Genomic DNA, 27163 nt, shown 5'->3' on the forward strand with positions numbered 1-27163 from the left:
GGAGTAGGACCCTTCCAAGTCGGATATGTCTCATTGTACGGCCCCCATAAGACAATCATGGAATGCTAAGCGCTTGTGTTTCGTGGAAAGAAAGTAAAATCAGTGCGACTGGCAAATGGAGAGGCACGACGACGATAACGACACCAACGAGTGAGGCGACGGCAACAACGGACAAGGTAATGTAATGCACGTCGGCTTGGCTGATATGGGCAACTGGCGCAAAGCTTCCGTTGGGATTGGGATTGGAATTGCGAGCTCTGCTTATTCTTCTTCTTCATTTCTTCACAGCCATAGCCAAAAGCCAAGCCATCAAGCTTATTTTGCTGTCACTATGCCCAACAACTTTTCACTTGCTATTATTTTTGTATAGGTATAGGAGTTTATGCGCTGCGGTTTCAGCTGGAGCTGGAAATATGGTAAGGTAACTCTTTCGGATTGGATCTTCTTCGTCGGACTGTTGGCTAGGAAGGTTGGTCGCTTCGCTTGTCTTGTTGCATATTTTAATATTTTATTTCGTTTGTTGTTTTGTCAATTTAAAGTGTTGGAAACTTATTTCGATTGAAACATTAAATTTAGTATACCACTAGCTATACCGTCGAGCGGTCGGAATTTGGTAGTTTAGTGGATGTAAAATTATTTGATAATTTTTTTATTTTTAATTTTCAAACGCAGTGGGTGTGAAGAATATGTGAAGGCATTATTATACCTATTTACATACTTAACGCGGGTGTTTGAATAAAGTGTAACAACACACAATAAAATAAGAAAAAAAAATCATTCGCTGAATTTCTAACAAATGGATAAAGAAAGTATTTTTGCATAGATAATTATTAAAGATAGTTTTTCGTTTTAAGCTGTGATTTTTGTTTAAAAAGAAGAAAAACACAATATATCTACTTGATTTGTATTTAAAAAGAACACCTATACCTAATTTAACTCAAAAGGATTATTTTGGATAACCATCAAAATGAGGATTTACTTCCTATTGGTAAGTTTGTACCTATGAATTTGAAAAATGAGATTAAAGTGTGATAGTTTTCAAACTTGAACCAATAAATAAAAAAAAAAAAACAAGGATAATGCTCAAATTGGTGCCCATTAAAACTTTTAACAGATATTTAATTGTAATATCTACATATAAGCCGAATTGACGATTTAGAAAATTCAAAAAAGTTTAAATTAATAATTAATATTCTATATGTTTTCTGTAAGCATATTTTGTACTTAAAATCAGTCAAATAATTTTTTAAGTTTTTCAATTCTAGTTAAAAAGAATTCAATTTTACTTTTGTTAAAGGAAATATTATGCAAATAAAAACATTTAAAAAAAAAATTTGCTTCGAAGATATTTGAGTCGAAAAACAAACTTTTTTTTGTATTTTTGAAAAGCTGCATTTTTAGTTTTATATTTTTTGTGAAAGAGCTATCAATATCGTATTATTTTTGGAAATTTTGTAAAACTAGTATTTTTTCAATATTATTGTGAATGTAATGTTATTTTTTGTTTTTATTTTTTAAATTTGAGCTGAAATTTAGTTGTTAATGGTTTATTGATTTATTTAAAAGGTACTGCTAGTTAATTTTAAAAATTGTATTTCAATTCAATGTAACAATATAATTAATAGAATACTGTGTATATCAAGTCGATTGGTTTTTGTTTTAAATAAGATATTTTGATACAAATTGCATATACATACGTACTTATGTTATTATCTACTATACATAATTTATTTGAAGTCGATATCTTTGCTGATTTTCAGGAAGAGAGGAACGGATATACGCAACGAACTTTATTGAAAACATTTTTACAATATAATTCTAATAATTTTTTAGATGTAAAACAATTTTAATACACATTTTTTGCTTAATTTTTTTTTGTCACATAAAATAATAATAATATTAAAAAATATACCACAATAAAAACCTTTGTATCTTAAAATAAAAAAAAACATATTTTAAATGAAATAAAACGTAATGATAAGACATTTATTTTTAATTTTGAGGTCTTAACATTCATTCCGCTTTTGCTTGGATTAATTAATGCATGTGAAAACCTAAACATATGTATTTCTTAAAAAAAAAAATTAAAAGATTACTTTTCCTTAATTCTCACTGTAATTACAAATAATAAATAAAAGGGGCTGAGATACGACCCATAATGACAATTTCCCATCCCATCAATATCTTTCTTTGTTTTCCTAATACTTGATTCGAAAACAATATTAAGAATTGAACATCAATGTTTACAAATTGTTCGTACTATTTTTTGTAGATTTTAATTTTTATGAAAATACTGACAGTTGGTTTTTTACAAAAATTGAATGTCGAAAATATTATTTTCTATAAGATAAAATTAGTTTGAAGACAATATCTTTAAATTTTGAAAAGATATTTTTCATTCTTCATTTTTTTGAAAGTCCTTTGTACAATTATCTGCGTTATTATCTGTATAACAAAATTTATTTGAAGTCGATATATCTACGAGCGTTCTAGGGACTTTAGGTTAGAATAGGTTAAATTGGCTGTCTGTGATGGAATAGAACACACTTAGGAGTTTAATGGCCCATTGTGATAACACATGAATCTTGAGGCTTCATTCTAAGCTCAACGAAACCAGTTTGAGTCCCTTACGAAACGTGAGAGGCTGAATATGCTTATATGATTTATTTAAGAGTTCTCCTAGATAATTCTTCCGTTTTTGAGCAAAAGCAGGGAATGTACAGAGAAGGTGAAGAACTGTATCCTCATCTACACAGCTTCTGCAAAAGTCATTTGAGAATACGCCTAGCCGCATGGCGTGCGTTCCTATTTAACAGTGTCCGGCTACGACACCTATTATCAAGCTTATATGCGATCTGCTTAGAGATAGCAAGCACCTTCATCGCTTTAAATCTGGTGTTGGCCAGATGTTTTTTTGTAATCTAAAACGTCGAGAAATGTCAACATTTTCAATTTGACAAATAGAATAACTTCCTATGTGAAGTAAATACAATTTGCTTATTAAAATGGTTATTAGTAAAATCAGCTTCTTTTCTGGACTCAATTTAAAAGTCTCTTCTTGACTCTGAAGTTTTAGTCTTTTTATACTAAAACTTAAGAGTCAAGAAGAGGAAAACATTTATTTTATTTGGAACAATAAGTTGATTATGACAATAAATCAAGTATTTAAACTTGTTTGACTATAATAAAAATGCTTTAACGTTTTCTTTTGTTTACTTTTAAATATAAACCATGGGAAAAATTATAGAAAGTCTTTTAAGTTATAAAATATTTAATGGTGTAGACTTTAACAATAAGGTTTTATTAATTTTGGTTTAGTTAGGAATTTATAAATTTCTCAAGAAAAGATAGAATAAAGCTTACTTCATGTACAATTAACAAAATTTAAAAAAGAAATGTGTAAATAATCGACTGTACTAATACTTACAATACTTACTGTTTAAATAGCTGTTTTAAAATAGTACAAATGAACTTTTGACTTTTGAGATAATTTTAAATTGAAAAGAATATATTTAAAATTTTCCAGTTTAATAAGTACTTTCTTTTTGTATACATTCGGTCTTTACTCTTAATTTAATGATGAAAAACAGATTATTTTATGTCGGAATTTTTTTAAATTTTGAAAACAATGGATAAAGAGCAGTGATTCGAAAAATAAGAGTAAAATCGAATTTTTTGAGAGAGATCAATGAATACTTGTTTCATTGCAAAGTGGAAAGAATGCCATTGACAATAGAAAGCTATATCTGCCAAATGGCAACTATTATGGTACCGTATCCATTTGTGGCTCAAAGTCCTTCGATAACTTCACGAATTTCAGCCTTAAGGCCGTGAATCGATTGTTTAGCATGAGCATGTGCTTTACATTTCGTGTCTCAAGAAAAAAGAAAAAGATCACGGCGATTTGTTGTGATCATTGAGAAATAACACGAAACTTTTTTTGTTATGTTAAAGTGCAAACTGTGGTTGCAACACTCTCCTCATTTTTTTTTCAATGAAGTTTAACAATATGTACGTTTAAGAGCATATATCGTTCTTTTTTTTATAGAAAGGTAGTCTTCACCTTTCAATGTCACATCTACCCAAATTCATAATAAAATCCTCCTTACAACACAACAATTTCTGTTGTGTGCGAGTAATTTCAGGGATGAAGGGGATATACAGTTTATATGCCAAAACCGAAAGGCGAATTTGAAAAGCACTTTTCATGACCATGATTACCCTTGGAGGATTTGGCGATTCCTATAGCAAGAGGTAGGATCCGTAAAAACAATTTTAGGTGGCACAGGTAGGGATTGCACGCAACACCTCTAACAAGATTGTCTTACGCACTAAACACCATGCTACGGATATTACGGTCTATAGGAATAAATATTCGTAATGCACTTCGATGAAAGTCAATAATGCCATTCATCACAAAAAAAGGGTGTTTTAATTGAAATGTAGCTTAAAAAGATATTTACACAAATATTGAAAGCCAAAATGCGACTTTAAAGTTTTAATTAGAACCCGAATTTTTCAATTTCATTCAATCTATAAATGCTTTGAACCGAAAACGCTCGATGATATTGTTGTCCTTAAACGTTTATTTAAAGTTTACAATTATATCATTTTAAATTTTGTAGGCGTTCCTCAACATATTACACCTGTAATATTCTTCCCTAATCATTGTTTTAGTGTTTTTAATACAAAAATACAAAACAAATTGTCATTTAATACTTAATTCCTTTTAAATCGCTATTATCCAATCAAAATAAATTACATAAAATTGTACAAGTCTAACTACCCAAAAATAATTTCTTATTTAACTCATTATAATAATTTAAAACATAACGTAAATACAAAAAAAAAAAAATTTGCGGTCATCTTCTTCAAACAAAAATATTTAAATATTTTATTTCTTTTTTGTCAAAACTTAAACATAGTAATAAACTATAATAGGTAGGCTTAACCTAGATATTGACAAATAAAAATTCAAAGTATAGTCTGTTCTTGGACAAGCTTATCATCAAGGCTACTTTGATTTTGCTCGATAAAATTCATTAGGTATATTATTAATGTATGTAGATGTAGATAAACTTAGACAAATCGACCTTATGATTAAATGTCCAGGTCCACTTAATCTTTTTTAAATTACCTGCATCAGATTTTGTTTTTGAATCAAGGCCATTAGCGAACAACAATTGCTTGAGCAAAAAAAGATGTCACAAAACAAACAAAACATTAAATAATATACAAAAAAAAAATTTAAAGAAGCTCAAAGATAGGACAGGTAGACATAAGGGAGTAGGGAATGTTTCTTTTGTTTGGTATTCATCTAATTTGCATCATGTTAAGCTTTTAAACGTTTCAGTTTTAATAAGTAATTGAATTTGAAAAAAACATCACACATAATGACAAGATTACACAGAATACGAACTATCATATTGAGCAATGTTCATTTCATAGTTCTGATAGTTCATTCTTTTCAATGACAGTGATCATATTGGATTCGCTTTTTGGAGTAAGTTTGATCCCCTAACTGATTTTAAACAATTTCCTGTACTACTTTTTGTATGGAAATAATTCAACATTTCTGCAATTAAATTACTACGAAACTATTTAATTTTACTAAGGTAGATTTCACATCATTAAATAATATTTATAATACTGCTAACTGGAAGGATTTATTGGAAGGCAAGTCTCTAGATGATATGTTTATAAGTTTAAAAAGTATTGTTAATGAACACATTGACCGATTCGTTCCTACCTTAAATAAGAAAATGTCGTTTAAGTTTTCATGACTTAACAAAAGAATACAAAATTTATAGAATGCTAAAAATTAGGCATTTAAGTGTTATAAAATAACAAATTGTTTGGAAGATCGTGCAGTATTTTTTCAGTTAAGAAAAGAATTTGATTTTCTCAATATGTTTTTATATAGGCAATATATTATCAAATATAAAACATAATTCGAAATCTTTTTGGATATTTTTGAATTCCATAAGCAATTGTTCATCTTTTCCTCAATGTATGGAATACGACTAACTTATATCCAATGATATTCAGTCCTTATGTGACCTTTTTGCTAGATTTTTACAAGATTCTTATAATTGTGCTATTTTAACAAATATCACCAGCTTGTATCCCGATATAACTCCTTTGATTGATTTTAAACTACAGAGTTATTCAGAACAGGATGTTTTGGATAGTTTAAAGGAAATTGTTGTGTCAAAAAAACCTGGCTTTGATATGATTTATCCTATTCTTTTGTCAAATTGTTCGTATTCACTTTATAGTGTTTTTTTAATCAATGGAAAAAATCTTATATAGATCCCATTTATAAGAGTGGTCTTAAGCACTTAGTGAAGAACTATATACCAATATCAAAACTTTCAGTTATTCCCAAACTTTTTGAAAAAATGGTCTCCCAAAGACTTTATTTTGCTGTCAAGAATTTCTTGTCTCAAAAACAAAATGGTTATCTAAAGGGTCTTTTTGCAAATTAGTGTTATAATCATGTTAAAAAGGGTAGACAAGTTGATGTTCTGTATACTGATTTGTTAAAGCCTTTGAGCGCGGGCATCATGGTCTTCTCCTACAAAAGCTTAAGATATAAGGATTGAATGCTTCATTTTTACAGAGATTAGATTCATACTTTTCTAATATAAAACAATCTGTTAGAATAGACGATTGTGTTTCAAATCTTATAGACGTAGTGTCGGGTCTTCCTCAAGGCATTCATTTAGGTATAATAATCCTAATAATAATAAAATAATTTTATAATCTTTGTAAATGATTTACCGTCTGTTTTGAAAATTTTGTAGCTGCTTGATTTACGTCGATAATGTGATATTATTCACAGCCATATTTTCACTTTAAGATTGCTTATTAATGCAGTTGAATTACTCGAAGTGTAAAATTTTTAGTGTATCTAAATCTTTATCCCTTATTGAATAAAAATTCTATGATGTTAGTCTTCTGAGGGTAATTGAAGTAAATGATCTTGGCGTGATTTTTGATTTAAAAATTGACTTTAGATCTCATGTTGATTACATTGTATCTAGAGGTAATTCACTTTTAGGTTTCTTGAAGTGGAACTCCAAAGATTTAAAGGATGCCTGTGCTTTGAAGACATTATTTATGTCTATAGTTCTAACTGTTTTAGAATATTGTTGTATCGTCTGGTCTTTTTTTATGAAAATAATATTTTGAGAATCGACAGAGTTCAGAAAAGATTCATTCTTTATGCACTCGAAAGTTAAACTGGGCTGGGTATTTACCAGATTATAAATCAAGGTGCGCTCTTATTGCCTTAAAACGCTTAAATGTAGGAGACAAGTCCAAAGTATTTTGTTCATTAAAGATATTTTTGATAACAGAATAGCTTCTTTCGATTTGCTTTTATTAATACCATTCCCTGTTCCATCACGAGTTTTTCGCAACACACATATATTATTTTTCCTCCTGTTGATAGAACTAATTATGTTCTAAATTAACCAATAACACGTCCTCTGTATCTATTTAATATGGTTTATAATAAAATTGACCTTTGTATGAATAGAGATTGTTTAAAGAAAAAATCTTGAAATATGTAATTAATTAATTATTTAAGTAAATTTAAAATAAAATTCCTTGTAAATATATATCTTATTAGCTTTATTATTTGTAGTAATTTTGTAATCAGCAGATTTGTATCAATTGATGAAATAAATAAATGAAATGAGGAGTGTTGCTCATTTTTGTCTGCATATTTGTTAAGGTAGTTAGTTTGCATTGCATTCCTTAAATGAATGATTTTTCTTAAATAACTAAACAAAACTACATACATAAATATCTTTAATGACCTCTAGTCAGCTAATCCCACAATAGCACATATTACTTAACTCCATAGGGTATGAGTATTACATATACCAACATTTTAAACAGCTGCATGATGTATGATTTTCGTCTATGGCTCTGTATCGTTAAATGCCGATAATGTTTAAAAGTCAAAGTGGAATCTTCTTTCTCACGAGCCACATTTTAACGAGTAAACAACAAAATATCTTCACAATTTTTACCATCATCATCCATCGTCTTCGGCAACATCGCACTAACCTCATGTATATACGGCAGCCTCCACCGCTGCCATGCCGCCGCCGATGGATGCTTCGTTGGAAGATACCTTTCACTTTTTTTTGGACATCTGTTAATCGTGGTATCGTGGTGTTTGCATCGAAGAAGATGAGCCATGCTCTTTAAATTTGGATGGTCTTTCGAAGTGAGTTGTTTCTGGTGTGGAGCGATGGTGGTGTCGTTGGCGACTTTCAACGTTTCATTCATGATGTTTGAGTTGTTATAAAGCTACAAGTTTTTTTGTTTAAAAGTGGCTTAATTGGCAAGAGTCAGCTATTAATCGAAACTAAATTGATTAAGCAATAATTCTTCGAAACTTTGCAGACAATGCACAATTCTTTGAATTTAAAATTGCTTGATTTGTCAGATTAAGCCGGTATCGAAGTTTATAACTTTTGCTTTTAGCGCGGGTGTACGGGGGGAGGTACATACTTGTGGCTTACTTGTCCCTCAGGACTGGTTTGTACGATCCCTCTCGTTGGGAGAAAGTTGCCAACAGTATGGTATTTCCTGTACAAAGTGTATTGCTCGTATCTGAGTTCAGCTCATGTATGTTGTTCTACGGACAATGACTTACGACGGACGGATTAAAATATTCATTGGCGGCGGCGTGACATAATGACGTTCGCCGCCGCGCTGCTTCGCCGTCACCGCCATGGTCGTTTAATGTTTATAAACAAATAAACGTACCTACTCATGAATTAAGTAGGTACATATCTATTAAGTAGGTATGTATATAGATAGCTGCATGCGAGGAATTTAATGTATTGTATTTAAACAAATCGAACATTATTTCTTTTGTTAATCAAAGTAACACCCAATCGAATGAAAACGAAAAGTTTAATGCTGTCACTTTATGGGCTTGTTTGTCAAAGAAAAAATTGAAAAAAACAACAGAATTAAAAGAAAGTTATTTGATGGTGAAGAGAAATTAAAAAAACCGTTCGATTCTATGAAAGCTCTTTCTACAATAGCATTCTTACACGTTTGAATTTTTGAATTTTGGATTTGGGACTAAACTGTAGTAATTATCTTAGCGGGTAAAAAATATTCCAAGCAAATTAAACATATTGTGGAAGTTCTTTCATTGAAGTTTTCCTAAGATATTGTGTATACATATGAACATGTAAATGATATTTAAAATCTTTAAATTTTTAGACCAAATGCTATTGATATTCTCTTCGTATCAAATAAATTATTTTATTTAGAAATTGATTCCAACAAATAAGAACAAATTACGTCCAAGTTTCCTTTTTAAATAGCATGTTTAAATGGTGTCTAAACACACTGACCAACTTTTACCATTCGTCAATTTTTAATTTTTGTATATCGTATTTATAAACGAAATTTAGCTATTTCAGCTTCTTATGTATCCATCATGAATTCAGAATGTTCTGGACTCAAGTAATAAGGAAATGACAAGAGGTAAATGAGACTGATAACAGCAAAATTTGTCGAGAAAAAAATGCTTGACTTATACTAAGCTAAGACTTAATGAATTACTGGAAAATAATGGACTTAAGATACAAATTAATAAGTACATTACTCATAATATTGCTGGTTCAGTTATTTTTGAATTAATGAAAATTAGAATTTTCATATTTTTTTTTATTACAAAGTACCTAAAATTACAAATAGGCCTAAGTTAAGTCATCATAGTAAAGTGACAACTGACAAGCTTTATAATTTTCATGATATGGTTGAGAGTAAGTAAATCCAAATTGTTTTCCTCAGTGACAGCAAATAAAGGAATATAACAAAATTGTAAATGATTTGCATGAGCTCCAGAAGAGCAAATGTAGTAAAAATTGATGCCTGCAGAAGCTGATTGCCAAGGCTTTGGTCAGAGCTAAAAAAGATGATTTAACTTACTAATTGAGCTACTTACTAGTTGTAAATTTAGCTCTATACTTAAAGTTTGTACAGTTAGCAACTAGAAAAAGTTGGTACTCAATCCTGTGGCTACAGAATAAGTTCACAACAGCAAACTAATAATAATCAACAAAGAGTCCTAAATATTTGGTATCACTGGCTTTTCGATTTAAATAAAGATTTGCGAACTTTACAAATTCAAAACGTGGTGGATCCAGTAGTCGATTGCTAGATATATAAGAGGAACGTGAAGCTAAAGAGAAAAATATCCACGACTTGGTCACACGAACTTGTCCTGCTAAAAATACTTCCTGCATTTTAAGATTCAAAAATGTACCTGCAAAAAAGCGTTGAAAAATATTTTTAGGACTCAGTTATTTAGAGTTTAAATATGCATCTAAGTTTTTAATTAGTAAATAATTGATGACTCAAGATATCAAATTAAAAAAAAAGTATTATTAACTTCAAATAGGAAGTTATTGTAATCGGTCCGATTTGTCAGATTGAACATTTTTACATTTCTCGATGTTTCAAGATCCTTAAAGTCGATATAAAAGATTTTTGGAGACGTTCGTCTGTACGTTCGAGACATTTTTTCGTCGTGCACAGCTCAAGAACCAATATAGATATCGACTTCAAATAAATTTAGTTTTACAGATAATAATAGAGAATTATGCAGAAAGGGCTCTCAAGAAAATTTAGTTTGTGGTTTTTTTACCATATCAATTTTAAAAAAAGGTGAACATTTTGGTCAACCCTAAATATCTCTTTCATATTATATATTATAATATGATACCAAACCAATATATTTTTGGAAAAAAATCCATTTAACGGTTTTTTTATAAATCAAAAAAAATATGTGTCACTTCGAAAATTTTACGAACAAAAAAATGATTTTATCTTCAAAATAATTTTGTGCAGTAAAGAATAACGTTTTCAAGATCTGGTAAGATTTTGAGAAAAATTGAATTGACAGTTTTTTTTACAAAAAATTAAAAACCTTAAAAAAAATTAACAAAACTTGGTAAAAACTTTTTCGACTGCAATAGCTTTTCAAAAATTAAAAATATTGCCTTTAAACTTTTTTATTTCACAGAAGATATTGTTTTCGATATTCATTAGTTTTTTTTTTATAACAATCCACAAGTCCGTTTTTTTTTCATACAAAATAAAATCTACAAAAAAAGGACGAAAATTTGTTAAAAAGTTATGTTCGGTTCTTGATATCTCTCAAATAAATTTTAATTTTAATTTAGAAATGCTACTTAAATTGGTAAAAAATTCTTTTTGACTAAAAATCTACTTAACAAAACTAGATTTTCAAACTTTAGTAATTCTTGATATGAAAAATATTGTTGATAGTTTAAATTTTTTTAAGAATAGTTCAACTGATAACTTTTTTAATCCAACACGAAAACCTACAAACTTTTAACAAGACAAAAAATGGATTTAAATCGGTTGATTAGATCGTGAGAAAACTTAAAACCAAAAAAACGCTTCTATGGGTTACCCTTCTGGAGCGATTCAAAAATATTTTTTTTAATTCTCTTTTTTCGACTTCTCTATAATCGAAATATCATGTTTGATTAAAATCTCGAGTTCGAAATTTCTTACTAACCCAATACTTCGCATATAAGTACATAGTTCCTATAAGTCGCAAGTAAAAATAGTTTTTACATCTCAGACTATATGTCGACTTATTGCCCTTAAAACACTCAGCTGAAGTGAAAAACTCTTCTCAGAAATAATTGGTCGGGAAAAATTTTAATTTCCTCTTCTTTTTCAACTTCACCAGATTTATATCACGGAAATAACATTTGATTTTCTGATTACGGGTATTTTCAGTTAATTCTTTAATAATATAAATATGTTTCTAACTTAAAAAAAAAAAAAAAAACAATTTAAAACAAATATATTCCGTCACACAAAAGTGCGCTAAGAACTGGGGCCTAGTGCCTTGCAACTCCAACCATTCCCGTGTGCGAGTATTGTTGTCAGGGATGGAGTTTAAGGCAGATTTTAAATCCGCTTTAGTTTTTATTCGTTTTTGTGAAACTGTCACTTCTTCGGCCAGTTACTAGCTTTTCCTAAATTCCTTAATTCCTAATCATAAAATTTCGCAATACTTTACTTACCTTACAACTTGTGTTCTTTTTATTGAGCGTTTAATGTTAACAACACTCCCAAAATAATTAAAACTTGACGTTCTTTCAGCAGCATTCTGAGGCATTGTTTCGATATTGGCCCCTTAATGAATATGTTGCTTTTTTGACGACAAGTATGCTCCAACTACTCAATATTTATATTTTTAACTATGTAGATCACCGAATTTCTATTTTCGGCGAAATATCTCAGCAATATATTTACCAAGATAAAACAAATCTATAAATTTGATCAAACACAAAAAAGTCGTTCGATGCTGAACGATGCATTAGATGACACTGCTTTGCCTGGGGAAAACTAGAAGATTTTTTTTCTGACCACTTGCTTCCACAAAGTGAATGGATTCTTTTTCCAATAATATTCAACAAATTGGTTAAACATTTTAGATTTACGTCATTATTATAGGTTTTCGCAATAAACTTAATAAGTTTAATAAATTGTAATTAAAACCGAATCTATCAAAGTCAAATTTCTAGACTCTACATAATGCAAGAGACTAATTGACAAGTCAAATTCATACGAAAATCAAAAGCGCACACTTATAATTCCCAAAGAGCAAAGATTACAAAAGCCTATTGTTAAGTTATTGTTGGCTATTTGTTTAACAAGCCACGATAATTATTTTTGTTATAAATAAATATAAATAATTCTTTTAATGCAGGTCTGTCGTGTTTTGGCTGCCCACATGGCCTCAAAGGTCCAACCGCAATCCATGACGCTCGTTGTTTTATAGATTGGGGAAACAAAACCAAATCCATTTAAATGAAAGTAAAAGTTCGTCTTCAGGCAATCTTCACTTATTGCCTACCTTTACTTCTTCATCTTCACGTAAAATACCTATGTATTTACTATATCTCTAAGACTATATGTATAAAAAGGTACAATCCAGATGGGTTTTTAACATTTTTTGGTTATCAAAAACAAAAAAAAAGTGGGTCTCACGCGGATGTGCTACGATCAGCTGAGGTATAAAATGGAAAGTTACAAAGATACCTTCAAAACCAACTTCAAGGCTGATGAAAGAAAGTAAAACTGCAAAACGATAATTTACATAATGAATTTTTGTGTGCATAAATATTTTATTTTGCGGTGACTAATATTGAATTCTTTAAGATGAGTTTTGTTTTTGTACTCCTACATAATTTCTTTAGTGGAAAGATGTTGCATAATACTTTCGATTATTTAGATCGAATAATTTTAATTTGCACAGGTGTGCTTGTGGTTGGATTGCTTTGTTGTATAAAAAGATCTTTATGTTTAAACTTTTCGATTATAAAAACGCTCAACTTAAATAGATAGAGATTTTAACTGAGTGGACTTAAAATTTTAAGTCGCTTGGAGTCTAGAACTTGTCATTCCTAGTCCAATTATTCGACCGTAGCTTAAAAGATTCAAGGTTAAAATAACACTCAAACTTTAGACAACAGAAAGGTTTACCTATTTGTTCGTAAACTCTAAGTAGTAGTATACCCGTAGCGTAATAGGTAGCGTGTAGGACTGTTACTGTCATGCCAGAGGAATTGGGTTCAATCCTTGCTTATGCTACCTAAAAGTTGTGTCACGATTACTGCTTCTTGCATTAAGAAATCCTCCAAGAATAATTAAATTAAATAAATTGAGTGGCGCAACAATCCATGAAGAACCAGGGCCTAGTGACTTACAACTCTCAACCATTCCCGTGTGCGAGAAATGTTGTCAGAGATGGAAGGGACATACAGTTTATACGCCGAATCCTAACGGCGAATTTGGGAATGCACAATGACAAGAATTACTCTTGAAGGATTTGTCATTTCCTCGCAAGAGGCAGTACCCGCGAAAACTTTTTTTTTATTAATTAAGTGTTACAGGCAGGGATTGAATCCAAGACCTCTTGCATGACAGTCCAACGCACTAACCATTACGCTACGGGTACTACAAGAGTAATTTTTGTCATGAAAAATGCTTGCTCAAATTAGCCGTCTGAATTTTGCATACCTATCGTGTCTCTCACTAAGAAATAGTAGTAAGTGTAGTTGTTGTAAGTCACTAGGACCTGATTCCTCTTCGGTACGAACCAAGTTTGATTCCTAACCGAAGATTAGAAATGCTTTGTTATGTTTACCTTCCCATAAGTGTTGTAAAATTTGAGCTTATCGTCGAATTTTATTATTTCCTAGATAGGAGGTTAAGCTCAGTAAACCTTATGGCTTCCAGCGGCGGGGGCTTAAGAGGAGTCTAAAAGGATGAGCCAGGGTAAACATTGGTTTACAATTCCTGAGTATTGTAATAATGAATGAAAAACCGGGTAAGGTAAAGAATTCCAAAACCGCGTAGTACAGCTGAAGAATGAATCTCTTTACTTGTGACTATGACCGAGTTGTACTCGGGGGTGTACCTATAAAATTAGCATTCCTCGATACAAGAGTTTTACAGTCTACTCATAGGGAGATATGAAACTAGCTATTTCAATAATGAATGGCTTTAAAACATCTACTGTCAGACTGTTGGAACTTATTAATATTCTATTATTTAAAAGTCATTAAGATGATTATAGGGGTATGATTAGACAATCAGCAAAGGTGGACGGAATTGAAGAATTCTGTCAAGATTCCACTAGAATTTTCCAACGTATTAGAAAAGCAAAACAGTCCAAAGCCACCCTCTTGTGGTGCATCTGTTTTTGTCTTTTTAAGTAGAAAATAACCTTTAAATATCATAAATACAAGTTCGTTTATGGTAGTAAAAAATAGGCTATTTTTAGATGTCATGTAGTGCAAGTAAAAAATAGGTTTTTTTTAGATGTCATATTGTGCAAGTACATTTCTTCGATCATACTATTTTGCATACCTTACAAAAAACTTCCTGTTCTTTTTTAATCTGCTAAAAAATGTTTAAATTATTGCAAATTTACAATTTCCACAACAAATATTTCTTTTCAAAGGAACGACTGAACAAATGATATCTTAAGATGATGTTGATGTTAATAATATTAATAGACTCAAACTGTATCTCAATTAACACTATTTACCCATATCCAATTTCATGAAGTGCGGATTCAAGCGAACATACTTCAGGGCAGGCTTCAGTTTCAAGTTACCTACCCATTGTTGTAAAAATGCATAATGTAGATATGGGTATCATTACATCTTTGTTGTTTCTTTTTTTAGTTAACCAACGATTTCAGTTAATAACCACCATTCGTGATCCAATTAAGTTTGCGTGGGGATCATAGCTGCCCCCTTAAAGGAGCAGCAAGTACCCTATATCTATAGATGTGTGTGTGGTTTAAATGTATCCATTTCACCATCATGCTTCATTTTCCATCAACCAGTACCAATTGTCAACAATAATAGACTAGCAGTTACAGCGAACAGCGTACCGCACCTGGTGTGTACCTTTATATAGGAACGCGTTGCAGGCTTGAGGTCCGACTAAGTACAACGACGACATCTTGTCGTATGCCGCATTGTAAAGGTTGCAAGAGATGTCTGCTTCTGCACTGCAGGCCAAATAGACGGTTAATTTCGATTTTATTTTTCTTTGTATTATCGGGTCTTGAGCCTTATGTAACCCGAGGGCGGCGAAGAGTCAAATGCATGCTAATGAACCGAGTTGTACGCTTTGCGATTGTATGTAACCCGAGCCAATGAAACAGAAGGAAAAGTGACTGGTTTTCACTTTTCTTCTGGAAGATGCAACCTGTTGATGCAGCAGCTGATGTTGTTGCACAGCATAGAGATGAGCACTTTACGGGGTGCGCATAGTGGTTTAACAGGTTAATCGCCCTTACCACTGCCGCGCCGCCGAAGAGTCGTTCTGCAATATGTATTGTACACTGTAAGGTAGTAGCACTCTATGGTTTTAAATCCTTTTTTACAGTACTTATTTATTTGCTTGGCGATATTTATTAGCACCACCTTATGCAATAGAATAAGGTGGTCGGTTTTTTGAACAGGAAGTGTGCCGTGATGCTGAGGTGAGAGATTGTTTGAGCACTGATGTACCTATAGACGTATATATAGTTGCGTCAGAGCAGTAAGGTGTAGTCACTTGTCGATTGTCATAAGTGTGCCTCTAGGGTGTTACATTGTGAAGTTTGTTTTTTCTTTTTTTTCTGCAACTTGTTTAACAGTGTTTATGGGAAATGAACCAAGGTATATGTACATTGTACATATGTATGTAGTTTTAAAACTTTATGAAAACTTTGTGTTTCCCGGTCTTGTAATTATTTTTTAAATATTGCGTGGTCCGTTCGTTGGTTGCAAATTATGTTGTAAATATTTTAATAGTCAGGTAGTAGCTTACAAGTATCATTATCTTTCTTTACATTTAAGCATTCACATACGTGAACATTCATTTTCTTTAACATAAATTAATTTTATGATTGGTATATTTTACAATATACCGAACACAATTAAATTCTAGACATTTTTTTCCTGTTCCATTTTGAGCATTTCAAAGTTGAAAATTTTTGTTAAGCCTTACAATGCATCAAAACAGGAACAATTTTTAAAAAGCCGACACGACACCGTAGAATCACTTAGCTCGTGAGATTGGAGGAGGTGGATTGATTGTAGAATTCCGGGGAAATTACTTGTTTTTGGTGCACTTCTTGAGCCACCAAGAGTTTTTTTTTTTTAGAAATTAGTTACGAACAGATGCCCATCATAAGTGTATGTGTTAGTAATTGGTAAGCAAAATGATACAATTAAAGTCTAAAACCCTCACAAAAATAGAAAACATAATTTACATTTAACATAAACTATTAAAGAACAAAAAATAAAATAAAGACTTTTACAATAGAGGCGCACTGGTTCTAAACAATGATTGTATTCTTACTTTATTTAGATTAAGATAGATCGCTGAACAGTGAGATTATATAGAATGCTTATTTAACTTCGAATTTCAATTTTCAAAATGGAAATAAATATGCAAAAAAAAATGTACGCGGGTGATGAGCTACTCCTCGTCAATTCAAATTTATATACGACAATAAATAAGGTGCACCAATTTCACGATTAATAAGTTTATGAAGAAATAAGATCATCTCAAAAAAAAGAAAGAAGGTTAAAAAAAATTAATTTGAATTGATTTAATACGTTTTCTATGAATTTCGTAAAAGTGAGTCCATACTTGTGAAGCATATTTAAGATAAAGACAAACTTGACAATTGAATAAAGAAAAAGTAACATTGGGATCATTAAGGTCCCTTGCGCAGTGTTTTATAAAATCAAGCATAGAATTTGCTTGACACTAAAATTAAGGTGATGTATAAATTTTAAATTTGAAACGATATGAACATTTTTTTCTGAGAAATACAAGTATCGAATTAATTTCCGATTTGTTTCTTAGTAAAAGTTATGGTGTGTTATTTAAAGGGTCGGCTTGTAGAAAAATACAATCATGGGTGGACTTAATTATTTAAAAAATATTCATGTCATCAGCAAAAATGACTTAACTTGAGCGTTGATATGACTGATGATAGGATAGACAGAAAGGGACCAAGATGGCTTCCCTGCGGAACACTAGAGTTAGCAACAAAATATTATGAAATAAAATTTTTACCTAATAAGATCTAAGGCAAGATTTGATCTAAGGTGACCTAAGGTGTTAAAAGTTAATGTTTTTAGGGAAAGTTTCAATATGAACTTAAGTGGTTCAACCAAAGCATTTGTTTACCATCTGGACCATCTGCACGGACAGGTAGTCAAGAATCGTAGTCTGTAGCACAGAGATATGACTATGAAAACTATTTCAAAGCTTTTAGCAAATGACTCAAGGAAATTGGTTGCGAAAGTGTACCAACAGTTTTATTCAGTTAACTTCAATTACAAATGCGAAGTTTCAAATTTGTTTAGGATTCTCTTTTAAAGTATGATAATGGACAATACTATGACTATCCATCGTCGTCCAATACACGCAGACGAGAATGTGGCTGTTGTAACCGCAAGTTTTTGACTTAATTCATGAACATCAATTCGACATCCATTTTGAAAAACATCCCAACATTTTGTAAGAATTCTTTACAAAAAAGGCGTATTATTATACAAAGTTCTATTTGCTTCGTTATCGCTTCACAGTTTTGGCCTTAGAGCAGCTTCATTTGGATAACAATTGCGAGATAAAAATCAAGTTTTCTGGTATAGAACATTTTTATGTGTTGTGGCATCATTGTCCCGTTTTTTTGTTGGTAGCGTGGCACTAGAAACAATGTTTCGGTTAACGGTGGGCCTTGCAAAGCCATGTCAACCTATTTTTAATAATTAAAAAAAAATATAATATTAAATATTGGGTTAGTGTAAAATCGAAAGTGCAAATAGTATTACAATTGATCATCGAATATAAAACAACAACAAACTAACCACTCTTTAGTGAGGGAATATCAGAATTCTCTGTTAATTTTTAAGCAAAAGGGTATTTGGGACGGGAAACAAAATTGCATCAAAACTCACACATACATTTGTACAAGAAAACATTTTGCAAATTTAAAACAAATTTCTCTGGATGTTAAATATTTTTTTAAATATTGTGTCATTAACTTCCAATAGAAAGTTATTGTAATCGGTCCGATTTGTCGAATTGGAACTTTTCACATATCGCGACGTTTTAATGTCCCTAGAATCTAAATCAAATTTTTTAGAAAGATGTCTGCGTGGGTGTACGTTTCTACCAGTAGTGATATCGACTTCAAATAACCTTTGTTACACAGATAATGATGCAAAATGAGTATGTGTTTTTTTAGTATAGAAAATTAAAAAAAGTGAAAATTTTGGTTAACCCAAAATATCTCACAAATCAATAACGTGACTTCAATTAAGTTGTATATTAAAAAATGTGACGTGATACTAAATAAGTACATTTTTTATAAATCAAAAAAAAAACTGGAAACAAATATTTGTCAGCTCTAATATTTTACAAACAAACAATTATTTTAACTGGAACTATTCTTCATTCCTTTTGTACATCTAGTATAGTTTCGAGAAAATTAACATTTTTTTTTGGAAAATAAAAACGTTAAAAAAAATTCTAAAAGTTGGCTAAAAAACCAATTTCATCTTATAAAAAACATTGTTCCGAACAATGGTAAAAATTGATGTTGTTGTATCGAGAACATTACCACGTGAATAAATGAAGGTATTGACTTTCAAATTATTTAATTTTGTTTCTCTTTTTTGATTGATTTTATGATGAATTTAAATCAGAGTTTAACATTTAATACCTATGGAATGATGAAAATGGAAACCTCAAAATTTAATCCAACTGTTTTTTAATCAAACATTTTTCATTTCATTAAATTATTTGTTTGTAAGCCTTTACACTTTAAGAATGTTAAAGAGCTTATACCACACAAGACGGTAAAAGCTTATTATCAAATATATAAAATATGACAGAATCAAAGCATTGACTTTGACTTAATATTCAAAGTCTTTTTTTACAAAAAATATTTTCGACAACAAAATAATAATTTATTGTTTTTTTTTTTTGTTTGTATTGTTATGATTTTGAATATAAAATTAGCTATGTACTAATGAAGATCTCTTATTAATTTGATATGTTAAATACATAACACCATATTAATTTTTAATTATTTTCTGTCCGATTTCACTTTGAAGAAGTTTGAAAAATTCATATTTCATATTTGTCTTTGAAAACGTATAATTATATATGCAGCTTCATATGCTTTTCAATAATTGTTACACAACATTGAATATTATTTTTTGTGTGTAAGAAAAAGGTTAGGATAAATTTGATTAACGATTAATTATGACACCTGAGACATTACAGTCAAACAATTTATAGCTATAAATATCAAGACAACGAGCAACTTCATTTTATGACAAAGTGTAATTTATTCTTGTTAATAGATAAAAATGTGCAAGCATACACTTTAGCTTTCAATCATATTTCCAAGACAATAATTTTGTAATGAAATTGACGTTAGGTTTCTATTAAAATATAAATGGCAAAAAGAATGTTCATATTAAAATGGATTGTATAGAAATACAAAAGTACAACTAAATGCCTACCAAAAGTATCTTTAGCAATTGTTGAACAAAGCACGTAAAAGCCTTTTACCAAGTCACGTTTAAAGAAAGTTTAACTTAACAATGAAAGTAAAGGTGCAGTGTTCGATTCTTGTTTAAAGAAGAAACAAAGCTTAAAACGTGTCAAACATATCAATACACAAAGCAATGACATACATTATGTACACAAATCAAAATTGAAATTGTTTTCAATTTTGTTTGCCATAACCAGTAGGCAATTATTTCAATTGCTTAAATATTCATAAAAAGAAAGCAGGAGTTGGAATTTTCATATGTATTTATTATATATTTCATATTTTTTCAAATTTATATTTAGAAAGTTTTCTCAAAATATAGAAAAATATTTACACAATGTCCAATAAGTGTAAATCACTTATTTTTTGAACATCAAATTGGATATTTGTACCCTCCAAACTTTTCTTTCTTTATTCGGTCGTAGTTTCCTTTGTTATTTTTACATTTTTATTAAATTTGCGAAGTTTCAATAACCTGAAATATCAAAAAGATTAAGCTAAGAATTAGGATTCGATTAGATTAATTTTGTATTCGGTTTTGACAAAAGTACACTCATAATAAATCATTTTTTCCAGGTTCTTGTGATTTCCATACCAATTGCAACTGCCAAAAAGGATTCCACTAATAAGAGCACTCCTGTGCCAAAAAGCAGTCCCGTGGTGAAAAGCAGTCCTGTGGTGAAAAGCAGCCCTGTGGTAAAAACATCATCTACAAATAAAACATCAAGAGCGGCTAAGAGTCTAAGTGAAAATAGGGGCAAACGAACCTTAACCAATTTAGGATACCCTGGTTATTCATACAGCCTTGATTTCGGTAATCGAAGACAAGGTTATTCAGATGCCAGAGCTTTCTATTCGCCAGATGGAATATACAATGGTCAAAGTGCTATTGGTAAGTTTATTTTATATTCTAGTGATACTGTATACAATATACATCATTTTCTTTATAGGTCAATACTCTCTACCTGACACTTCAAACCATCTGCCAGATTACAATCAATTTCCCCAATACCCACAATATTTTGAAGCTCCTGAACCAATAATAGAAATCATCATCAAGGACAGCAATGAAACAATTCCAACACAACCACCTCAACCTATTGTGCAGAAGAAGAAAAAGGAAAAGGTTCATGTTTACTATGTCAAATACAAGAAGGACGAAAACAATAAGCTTCACCTCGATGAACCAATTGCTTCGTTGAGCGAAAACGAAGCTTCTACCGATGAGAGCGAAGAAATTGTTCACTATCCGAGTATTGTCACCCCGATACCACCATTGAAAACAACCACCCTGCGAACAGTTATTCATCCAGATTCTGAAAAGTTCCATAGTAACAGTGGAATTCATGTGACCTTTGGATCAGAAGACAAATCCCAGTCTGGTCATGAGCTGCAGGAACATAATGCAGAAAGTATTCAGAGATCTGTAGTAGCGTTACCAGTTAATTCAGGCCCTGGTCCAACTGCCAATGTCCGAGCTGATTTCAGCAGTCCACGAGGCACGGGAATCGATAATTATCAACAATTTCCAACATCATTCTATCAGAATCAGAATCAAAATAATCAAAGGGAATATAAGCCAGCAATCCAACAACAACAACTACCGGAAGCACAACCGTTAACATCTTTCCGTCCTCAACTGCCACTACAACATCAAACCCAACCACAACACCAAAACCAACAGCAACAACAACAACAACTGCCACAGATTCAACAGAATTTCCAAAACTTTCAACAAAAACCCCAACAACAGCACTACGAACATCAGCATCAACAGCAACCGCTACCGCAACAGCAACAACAACATCAGCAACAGCGGCCATTCTACAATCAAGCGCCTGCCAATCCTCTGAGCCATCCGAAGCCGCAATATCAGCGTCAACCAGCTACGAGTCCTCCCTCTCCCCCTCCTCCTCCACCACAATACCAAAACTATCAACAACATAACTCCTTCCAGCAACAGCAAAAACAACAACAACTGCAACAGCAGCAATACTACCAGTTCAACCAGCAACCAAAACAGCATCCAGTTCCTTCAGCTCACCCTCAACAATATCATCACCAGCAACAACAGCAACAGCAATATCAACAAAGACCCACAGCTCCCGCTCAAAAGCAAAATGTCTTTTTCCCAACTCCACCACCTAAGTCTCAGGACCTTCCTGCACGGCCCAGTTCGACATCTTACCAGCCTGTTAAGTTTCGTCCTACTCCAGTTCCCAGCGTTCAAAAGCTAGAAGGTCCAAATCGACCACCAGTAGCCCAAGTTCAACAATACAACCGACCCCCATCGTATGCCCAGCAGCCTACTTACTCAACACAGCAACAGTCTCAAGGTTCCCAATATGAGACCTCTAATCGGTATCAAAAACAGCAGAATCAAAAGAGTCCGAGTCATAGACCTGAACAGAGCTATAACCATCAACAACAGTTTGGATTCAATCAGAAGCAACACCAATCTCAGAGCAATTCCTTCGGTCAAGCCCAATCATCAAGTCTAGGCCAACTGCATAGTCTCTTTGACGTTAGACCTTCGAAGGAAACTGAGCTACTGAAGGCTATTCCCAAATTTGAGCAGCATATCACAGAGACTGTGAATGGCAACCGGTACAATAACTACCAGACATATTCCGGAGCTAATCAAGTCATCCATGATATACCAGCTCCAAATCTCGGTCCAACAACCCCAAGTTCAGGACATTCCCCAAGTTCAGGCCACTACAATGTTGGTTCAAATGGGCAACAGCAACAGTTCAGTAATTTCGTTACATCACCAAACCCTATTCAATATCAGCCTTCCACTCAAGCTCCACAGTATGTTAAATCTGAAGATGGCCAACAGATTCAGATAGTCACTCCGATGCCTTCGACTAGTTTCTACAATCATCAAGGACAAGTTCAGTCACAGTTTATATCATCGGGATCTGGACAACAACCCCAAATAATTCCCAACTCACAACCCAAGCAACAGGCTTTCTACAACAATCAGCATCCTCGCCAATCGGAATCTTCACAATTTAGTGTGTCAACTTTGCATTCGGATGTCTTTAAGGAGCTCGAGCACCGAAAAAATACTCTTGGCAAAGAGAACGTAAACATTCAAGCCAAGCATAGCTTCAAGAACTTTGCTAGCGAACCAGAACGTAAGCCTACCACTGCAACCTCAACTACAGCCGCACCATCAACGACGAGTAAGAATGCCGCCAAGAATTCCTTGCAACTTCCTGACGAGGTGCCCGACGATCTCAGACAACAATTGCTCAGTTCCGGAATATTGGATAATGCTGACATCAGTGTTCTTGACTACGACAAGGTAGGCGATGTAGCTCTGGAGAATCTCCCGGCTGAACACTTGCAACACTTCTATGGCGCCGGTGGTGGTGCCCAAATATCCGAGTCAAATAAGGTTCTGACAGTTGTCAAGCCGAATGGTGACAGTGTTGACTTTTCCCAGAAAAACATTAACCGAGTTAAAGAAACGCACAGTTTACCACGGAAACAAAATGTCGATCTAAAAGTGGTCCATTTCAATGCCAACAATGAGAAGAATGTCACCGATAAGCACATAAATACTGACTCATCATCAGTTGTTGTTCCACCTATCGACTTGGCCGATAAACAGTACAACAGATATTTACCGCTGAAAATAAATGGTGCTCAATTCCCAATTCCCGATGTTGAAGAACTGCAGGGAAAAAAGATTGCAAGTGTTGTGGTGCTGGCTCCAGTTGATAATTTGCAAGCTCTTGAGAATGAACGAGCCGACGATGAGCGAATTGAGCGAGATACGACGGATTCAAAAGAAGTAAAGTTTTTATCTGGTGACATTATCAAACAGCTGATAAAAAAACCTACGAAGGAGAACTTCAAGAAATGGCTAGAAAAGGAATCGCGAACCGATGTGGAGAGCCAATCTGTGGTACTTTTGGTAGCAAAGTAAGTTGATTTAGTTTGAGAAAATGTTAGGTTGAAGCTAACTGGCATTCTTCTTAAAATTTTTGTTCTCTATGCAGTGTTCTAAGCTCAATAATTGTCCTCGGACATTATTTTATCCATGGTAAACCTTTTCAATCTTCAGAAAGATGATATCTTTACTCACTCAGATGCGCTTCAAATAGAATTAGACTCAGCTTAAACAAATGCTGTTAATAAATTTACAGTACATTTCCCCAAATTTGATTCAAAGTTTAACTTTGTGAACCGCTAAAATTACTGAAATATTTTTCACCTCCAATATGAAAAAAATTACATAGATGAAATTGCAATGAACTTTATATAAATATTCCTTTTTAAACATTTCAATTTAGAAAGTTTAATCTTTTAATAAAAATTCGGAGTACCTCAAGAAAGCCTCTTAGGTCTCTTGTAGTAACTTTTTTGTTTGAACTACAAGTTAATTGGAACTTTATTGAAGTAAAATCCTTCATTAGGACATAAACAAAAACTTACCAAAATCCAACAATATCTATCCATCCATCTATTCATCTTAGCCTCAACATTTTCACATTTGGTCCTTTTCAAAAAAAATTTCATCAAAGGGTTACGTTCGGGGATAATACATCTTTTTATAATTTCATATTTTGATTGAATCAATCCTAAACATATAATGATTTTGTCTATCCGCAGGTCTTCAGCAGCTGATGATCAAGAAATCTTTATGTACGATATTACAACCGGTGCAGTTAACAAACTCAACGGAGAACTATCCAGTGCGTTTGTCAATGTTGCTGAAGAAAATGCAAGTGCGGAAAACCTAGATCATGCCTCGACATTAGATCCAAGTATTCTTGAGAATATGATGGAAAAAATGAAAAAAGTGTGACTGAACTGAATAAATTCCTAATTAAAGATTCGAAAGGAACATTTTACGCTGACAAAAGACATACTACTGCTCATTTAAAATAAAACAAATCAAAACATTCGCCATTTTATGTACCATAAACCTTCAGCTAGCTAAATAAAACATTTTAGTTTTTTTTTTATTATTTTAATTTAAATTTTTGAATAAGTACGAATAAGAATGGAAATGTGTCGAGAAAATTAATTACAATTGAGTGAAAACAAGAATGTAAACAAAATTGTTAACTATCTTTACTATAATGAATAAAATTAAGGGAACGCGATTTCCTTGAAATGTCATGTTTTAGTTGAAACTTTATAATGTAAAACCTTTGTAGGTAAATTTAAGAAAATTAAGTAAAATTTACTTAAAATAAAAAAATAAATATTTTTGTACATAACGAAAATTTAGCTAAATATGCTTAATTATAATTAATAATTGTATATTAAATAAAATAACAGACAAAAAAATACACACAATTCTTTTTTTGTTGTTCTTATACCGAAAGGATAATTCTTACAGCCCACATTATGACAACTCGGAAAGCGGAAATAAAACGGAATCCTTTAAAGGGAAATCCAAAATAAGTGCATTTTTTCGTTAAGTGTCTTTTTGTTTACTTACTTCACGTTTTTGTATTTATTTTGTATTTATTACAAATTATTTAACACAATAAATATTAATTAATATATAAGGGTGTTGATTTGTCACAAACTTAACATAAAGACAAGTTTTTCGGGCATTGCTTAAACATGTTTCAAGGGCTAAAGTGACAATTTTAGTTATCAGATTTTTAAATCACTCCTTTGCAGCGGAAAATGGTCTAACTATATTTAACTTTTAAGTTTCTGTAGTTAACAGGTTATCAATTTTGACAAACAAAAAACACTTAAGCTTTTAAATAAGAAGGAATTGAAAAAGAGTTTCAGAAATTTAAAAGCAACTTTAGATTATGTTGAAAAAATAAAAAATACTATTTTTAAAGAACATATTTTCAAATATAAATAATATAAAAATATATATTAATAAAGGTTTTTTCTAAAGAATCTAAATATTTGCTCCTTCTCTCAGAAAATATTTTATTAAAATAACTAAAGTTTTGTCAAAATAGTTAAGTTTTTTATACATTTTAATTTTTTTTTTGTGAATTTTTGCTTTTACAGCTATGAGCTTTGTGGTCCTGATGAATTTATACTGCGCGATTAAAAAAAACCTGCGTCCTATTTTACCAAACACTTTTTACTTTGCAAACAAATAATACCGTGCCAATTTATTTTAATTTAAGTAAAAGTTTTTCACCAATTTAAAATTTAACTTTGCAATTAATTAGTATTTTGAAAAATTGCAAAGTAAAATTTAGATAATGGTGATTGTAATGCAAAATGAATCGATCAGATAAAAATAATAAAACAAATAGCTGGCTCAGAGGTTGTTAGAACTAATGTCTGAATAATTTTGTGGCCAGCATATGGTGTTACAGAAAATTCATCAATGGTAACATATGACTCTCGATGAACAACTTTACAGACAAGAAGGCTGCTTTGCTTATTCCGGGTTATTTGGCTACATTCCCAGCCCAATGTAGTGTAAACAAAAGTTGTTGTAAGGGGCTAAAAGACATATTCTTTTGTCTACTAAATTGTAGTTTACTTGCAGTTTCAGACAACACAATCGATTACTATTCACTATTATTCATTTCTTCGTTTTCAAAATATTCTCCAAAAGGATTCATTTTTTATAAAATATATTTCAACTCGTTTTTTTTTCTTTTACATCAAATTACATTAAGGATGGCTACAATGTTGATGTCTACCAAAATCAGACACTTTTAAAATTGAGATAAATCAAACCGTTTTCAAAGTACATAGTTTTCGAAAACATTTCAAAACAAACTCTTAATTGCAAACAAAAATTTCTCTTATTGAAAAGCTTTTTAAAATTCTAAATATAATTTTTAAAGTGTATTGTTTGGTAAAATAAAAAGAACAAATACTTTGCAAAATAACAAAATATTTCACTTTTCTGAAAAGTCTTCGAACTTTGCAAATTTGAAATTGTTGAAACGTATGGTGAAACAGTTAAATTCAGTAACAAATTTTGCAAATTTGAGTTTGGTGAAACACTACAACTCTACGCCTTCTTGATCCACCATT

General features: G+C 31.6%; 1 protein-coding gene across 1 annotated transcript; it reads left to right on the forward strand.

Moving 5' to 3' along the window:
• Nucleotides 1–465: 465 nt before the first annotated feature.
• Nucleotides 466–25479, forward strand: LOC129951793 (transcription factor mef2A). The gene is made up of 4 exons (XM_056064112.1): nt 466–988; nt 20747–21062; nt 21121–24106; nt 24797–25479. The coding sequence occupies exons 1-4, from the start codon at nt 968–970 to the stop codon at nt 24990–24992; spliced, it is 3519 nt and encodes a 1172-aa protein (XP_055920087.1). The 5' UTR covers nt 466–967; the 3' UTR covers nt 24993–25479.
• The last annotated feature ends 1684 nt before the right edge of the window (nt 25480–27163 follow it).

The sequence above is a fragment of the Eupeodes corollae genome, chromosome 3 (assembly GCF_945859685.1).
Source record: "Eupeodes corollae chromosome 3, idEupCoro1.1, whole genome shotgun sequence".
NCBI classification, from domain to species: domain Eukaryota; kingdom Metazoa; phylum Arthropoda; class Insecta; order Diptera; family Syrphidae; genus Eupeodes; species Eupeodes corollae.